Source organism: Hippopotamus amphibius, chromosome 12, assembly GCF_030028045.1.
Source record: "Hippopotamus amphibius kiboko isolate mHipAmp2 chromosome 12, mHipAmp2.hap2, whole genome shotgun sequence".
Classification (NCBI taxonomy): domain Eukaryota; kingdom Metazoa; phylum Chordata; class Mammalia; order Artiodactyla; family Hippopotamidae; genus Hippopotamus; species Hippopotamus amphibius.
This window is the reverse complement of record NC_080197.1, coordinates 54,251,384-54,257,807: the sequence shown is the minus strand read 5'-3', so window position 1 is coordinate 54,257,807 and position 6,424 is coordinate 54,251,384. Positions and strand designations below refer to the sequence as shown.

Sequence of the window (6,424 nt, the reverse complement as noted above, 5' to 3'; positions counted from 1 at the left end):
ATAACCAAATGTGTGTATACACTTTAACTAGATCCTGGATGAGAAAAGAAGTTTTAAAAGATGTACTGGGACACTAGGGGCAATTACTGCATACAGATCCATATTAGATATTCCTGGGCTACTCGTCTCGGGTGTGGCCTAAGATATTCACACCTCAAGGTGAAGAATATCCTTATTGCTAGGAGACAAGTGCTTACGTATTCAGGGACGAAGTGTCATATTCTCATAACTTACTTTCAAATGATTCAGTAAAGCAGATAAACTACTTGCGGTAAAATTTAACAGTTGGTGGATTTAGGCGGCAGTTAAACTATTGTTCCATCCCTTCAACTTTTCTGCATATTTAAAATGTTTCAAAGTCAAAATATTTTTTAAATTCTTAAAATTGATCAAGACCATTAGCATAAATTCAGCTCTTCTAGGATCATGACTTGTGAAAATACAAAGTTGTAATCAGTCAATATTTATTATGCTCCTACTTATATGCTAATAACCACTGTACTAGACTCTGGGAACAATTGTGGGAAAAAATAGACACGGTTCCTGCTTTCACAGAACTTACATAGCACACAATTGTGTGTGTGTGTGTGTGTGTGTGTATGTGTGTGTGTTGGGGAGGGTAGTGGTTGTTTTGGAAGCCTTCCCCAAGTGGTGCTAAGCTGAAACCTGGTGGATGTAGCTGTTGCCTAGCTACAGGATGGTGGGGAAATGGGTCAGAGGGAACAAACAGTATGTGTAAAGGCACTAACGATGGAGCTGGTCAGTCTGGAGAGTGACAGGAATATTTATTCCGATGGCTTCCCCCAGCCCCCCACCCTTTTCTACATAACCTGTCTCCCGGTTCCATTAACCACTCCCTATCCCCAACCCTTCAGACCTAGGAGTAGTAACAGCACCCTGACATTACTAGCCTCAAAGCTACCAGTCCTGAGAACTGCACTCTCCCTTGGAGTTTCCCTATACCATGTGCATAGTTTTGTAAAGTCCCTTTGTTAAACTTCCCTCAAATTATCCAAATTTCAGTAAGCCATCTATTTCCTGCTGGCACCCTGATTCATAAAAAGTTCTGGAGATATACATGGGGGATGCCTGCATATTTCAGATGGTATTTGGACTGTGGGGATGGAGGTGGTCTGGGAAGAGGGCTGAAGATGAACCCTGGGCCAATGAGCATCTGAAGTAGGAAACCTGGGAACAGCAGTGTTACCAGCCAAGAATGTTTCAAAAAAGAAACTAGCAATTGTATCAAGAGGCTGGATGAGAAAAATGAGGGCTTTGGAATTCCCCATGAGAAAGCCCTCGGTGACCCTTGGAGTGCTGGGGACAAAATCAGCACTGGAGTGGACAGTAAAGGTGGTTGGAGGCAAAGAACACACTTGTTATCTTCAAAAAGAGACATAACTGTTCAGGATCTTATTTTAACTCTACCAGTGACTTGCTGAAGAATCTTGAGATTTTTGTCTTAATTTCTGACACGTAAGGATAAACATAAAACGACCACTCTTCCTTGCAGTTACCAAAAAACAGTACCTGGACGATGTTAAAGCTAATGTAAGCTGCAGAAGTGTAGAGAATTGAAGTTCTAAAACACAGTAAATTATTTCCCCCTCTTTCAGACACTGAGACAAAGCACAGGCTTTGCCAAAATCTTTTCAGCCTCTCTAAACTGAAAGATTAAGCTCTTTTACACTGAAGCCTGCAACTAAGCATGTCCAAGACCCCTCTACTCAATACACAATAACAAGCAGTTTCTAACCAGGGTGCAAGATATTTGAAACCTAAAGCATTCTCATGACCACAATAAGTAACCAAACTCCACAGCTCGAGAAATTGTTAGAGCCCTCAGATCCCTTTCTTTGAGAACATGAGCCTGTGAAATTATCTAACTTTGATCCAATCTGGCTTTCTCCTCCCTTCCCAGGTCACTGAACATCACACAGAAATGCCTGCCAGGGCAGCATAATGCTACCTCTGGGTGACTGGGAAACAGCTCTAGGAGTGGGACTCAAGAGACTCCCTCAGTATCTTCTGCTCTTTACTACAGAGCAAGCAGTTAGTTCTGGCTACCTTCACTTATTTTTTAGAAGATTCAGCTGTTTCACTAAACCTCCTGGAGACTTTTTTTCTCCACAAAAAACACAGTATATAATATGTACTTCCAACATCAAAATTAACAAAATTCAATTAACTGATTCAGAGTAGAGGTCAACCTCTTTGCAAGGGTGACCACTTATTTTCAGCCTTCAGAAAAGACCCACGTGACCACCCCAAATGCAGGTTAAGAAGGCACCACCGCTATAGCAGGGACAGGGTCCAGTATGAAGAGCAAAGGCTTTGGAATCAGGAAAACTGGTTTTATTTAAGTTATACGGCCCCCTTGCACCCCGCACCCCTTCACCGACTACTTGTAAACAGGTTTTGGTTTTCTTTCGTACTTTGCAATGTTGTTTGAACAATGTTTAAAGGTGCTAAGCTCACCACAGTAGATGTTTCATAATAGGGGAGCTATTCTTCTTTTCACTTGCTACACCAAGTGCTTGTATTATAGGACAAAGAAGCCAGGTTTCAAGTGGTTCTTAGGAAAAAGCAGTGGTGCTATGGCAGACAAAACTATGGTGTCCCTCGTGGTCCCCACACACCTCCTCTTGTGTTCACTGTGTTAACTTGAATGTGGGCAAGACGATTCATCTTGCTAGCTGACTGGCTCTGGAGACCTTGTTGGCTTGGTACAGTGAGTGCCATGTTGGGAGACCCCAAGTGGTAAGGAACTAAGGGGACCCTCCAGGCAGTGGTCTAGGCTCTCTGTCCTACAGCCACATGGAACACATTCTGCCAACAACCCAAGCTGGAGTTTGGAGTGAATTATTCCCAAGTCACCTGATGAGAATGCAACCGAGTTGACACCTGTTACAGCCTTTTGAGACCCTGAGCAAGGGACCCAGCCACACTGCACCTAAATGGAAACTGAGATCAATTTCTCTTAAGCCACTAACACTGTGGTAATTTCATTAAACAGCAAGATAATGTAGATGCTGTCGTCTTTCCACTACTTAGGTTAACTTAGTAGCTTTACAGTAACTAGATCAGGGGTTAGCAAAATCACCCCGACTATCCTAAAGCTAATTTAACTGTAGGATAAAAAGTTTGACCCACAGGATCTACCTTTCCCAGGTAACAAACAATCTGTTTTTAAAACTTCAATATATGGGAGTTCCCTGGTGGCCCAGTAGTTAGGATTCTGGGCTCTCACTGCCATGGCCTGGGTTCAATCCCTGGTTGGGAAACTGAGATCCCGAAAGCCACACCACGAGGAAAAAAAAACAAAAACAACCTTTGATGTGAATTACACCCCTTTGGATTCCTCATAAATCTGTGAAGTAAACAATTCTGTAAAGTAACAGAAGTCTGGAGACTCACAAAGGTCAAGTGACTCAAATGCCTAATAAGGGGGTAGGGCCAGGAATTAGAGAACCCAGGTCTGACCCCAGAGCCAAAATCTACCTTTCTTTATAACCAATTTTTATAGTTTGTCTAAAGTCTCAATGATGCTTCCCACTATGTCCATAGACAATAGTAATAAAACCATATTACAGACACTGAAACACTGGAGACCTTTTGTCCTCCACTGTTAAAATCATCTTATCCACTAGGTGATTGATTGTGCACGTCACTTAAAATGTCTTTTACAGTCAGTCTCCAACTTAATGATGGTTCAACTTAGGATTTTTTGACTTTACGATCATGCAAAAGCGACATGCATTCAGTAGAAATCAGACTTCGAATTCTGATTTTTCCCAGGCTAGTAATATGCAGTATGACACTCTCATGATGTAGCAGCAACAGGGAGCCACAGGGAACCACAGACCCCAGTCCACCACACAATCACGAGGGTAAACTACCAATACACTTAGCCCTTCTGGCTTCACTTTCAGGACAGCAGTCAATAAACTACACGAGACATTCAACACTTTATTTAAAAATAGGTTTCATGTTAGATGATCTTGCCAACTGTAAGCTAATGTAAATGTTCTAAGCATGTTTAAGGTAGGCTACGCTAAGCTACGATGTATTAAATGCACTTCTGACTTACAGTATTTTCAACTTACTTTGGGTTTACTGGGACGTAACCCCATGGTGAGTGGAGGAAGATTTGTATTTTCAAGTCTGTATTTCTCAGTAAAGAGGACATTTTTCCTTCATGGCTTGTTATTATACTGAATATCTGTGAGGGCCAAAAACATTAGTTATTTTTACTTAAAAACATCTTTCAAACAAAGCCACAAAACAGCTTCTTTCATTTTCTAATAAGACTAAATTTATTCAATACCCTAGTAAAAGTTTTGATTATAAGTATCCAACAGTATAAAAAGTACAAAACAGATTTGTAGATTTCTAATATATTAATACAAAGTGCATGACTACATACAGTACATCCTACAGGCAAAGAGAGGTGGAAGGGGAAAGAAGACTGTGGTTGAGGTCTAGTAATAAATAAATAAATACAGAAGTAGAGATGATCCACATTATAGTATATCCTACCACCAACACTGCAGCCAGAATGTACAACAACAAAAAACCATTGCAAAATAACTCAGGAGGAAGATGATAATGGCTGGGATTCTTGTAATACACCAAAGTCTGTGGGAGAGTTGACCCAACTCACTGTGTAGTCCGTGCATACGGTGGCTTGTAGTTTTTTCCGAAGGAAGAAATATAAAATTTTAAGTCTAGATTAAGAACTATAAAACTATAGGTGCCCATAAAAAGTGGCTCACTCCTTCTTGTTATTTATACTATCCGATCTTTAAAATCCAGTTTTAAAAATAAGCACTGAGTCATGTTATTACAAGGTAGGCAAATGATCCTCCCTCATTATGATAAGTCTGAACTGGTGATATATTTTTCCTGAACTTTTAGAAAAGAGGCAATAGATAGAACTTTGGTTTGGGTTCAAGTAAAAGGCTTTTAATGAAGGTTTTAGAATTGAAGAGCTCCATGTTTAGGATGTATCATCTAACACCTCAATGTTCAGAAAGCCTGACTAAAAGAAACCAAACCAAAACCAACCCACTCAGCATTAACACACACCTCTTTTCTTTTAGTTGAATTTTACTTTAATATAGAATGAAGAAAAAGAAAAAAAAACAAAAAAACAAACAAACCAAAAACCCAAAACCCTAATAGGTTAAAACTAGTCAAACAACCATTCTACACAGATAAAACCTTCACAAAGGTCAACCGAAGTAATCCAGAGCTAAAACTGAATTGTGCAGATTTTCAGTGAAGTCACCAGTCATGTAACATAAACAAATTATTTACACACTTGCAAGCCCTCTCAGAAATGTGCCCCAAGAAGCATTAACCTTTGTTTCTTTATGTGCCATCCTGAAGACTTGCACATTTTATTTTTCAGATAACTTAACATTTTTAATAGAGTGTGTTCTCTACCAGTGGTAATGCTTTGGTACTACTCACATAGAACTGCTTATCCTAAAGATTTGACATTTCCCCAAGAGGAACTATGATTCTGCTTTAGAAGTTTCATATAAATTAAAAACTTTATCAAATATCAATATGGAAGAAGGTGACGCAGTCACATTACCTCTGTGTACTTAGAAATTACTTCTTCAAGATATTCGCACCAGAGAGCTTAGTCTGTCCTGCTTAATATTCAGTAGTACAGGTTTGAATCATCAGAACCTTGGCAAGACCTTAATATTTCAGTTATTAACAACTACCTCTAGGGGCAAGTCCATGTTTACTGAGTTACGACAAATTTATTATAGTGAAGGAAAACAAGTGTAGCCAGCCATCTTAAAAAATGCCCCAACCACTGCTTCTCAATATAGAAAGACTAAAACTACATACGTTTATCATACAACAAATCCCATCTCTGTCCCCTGAAATTCCCCTCATTTAATTCATTAGAAGGGGATTTTTAAAAAAGACTTAAAGAGCACTTTACAGCAGCATTCAGCTTTCCTATGAAATACTCAGCATCTTAAATATTATGTACACTTTTTTTCTTTTCATAAGCTAGACACTGGCTTCAGAGTTTGTGGAACTGGAGGAAAAATAACCCACTCAAAACTATTCTAGAAATCGTCTTTTGGCAGAATAGCAGGTATCCAAGTTAAAAATAGGAGGGTCATTTTTTGTTGCTTTGTTTTCCAAAATTTAAATCATTTTTTGTTCCCCTTCTACATAAACCTCAGTCACCACTCCTGAGTGGAGATGGGCAGAGGCTCTGGCCCCTGCTCCTCTGGCTTCTCAGCAGCTGCTTTCTTATTGCTGCAGCAAGGTTTGAATAGATGTGTGTCGATGAGGACTTCCCCAAAACGGCCTTTATAGATAATGCCACAGCATATTTTCTGTCTAAAAGAAAAAATGGAAAGGGAACAAAATATATTAATAACGTAGAAAA

General features: G+C 39.6%; 1 protein-coding gene across 3 annotated transcripts in view; it reads right to left on the bottom strand.

The window, feature by feature from the left end:
- Positions 1-4,296: 4,296 nt before the first annotated feature.
- The window catches only part of SINHCAF (SIN3-HDAC complex associated factor), a 29,578-nt gene continuing 27,450 nt past the window's right edge, over positions 4,297-6,424 (bottom strand). For all 3 annotated transcript variants that reach the window (XM_057702818.1, XM_057702817.1, XM_057702819.1), the window contains one exon: positions 4,297-6,375. In XM_057702818.1, coding sequence (XP_057558801.1) covers positions 6,216-6,375 — 160 coding nt within the window. In that variant the 3' untranslated portion in view covers positions 4,297-6,215. The remainder of the gene's footprint in view (positions 6,376-6,424) is intronic.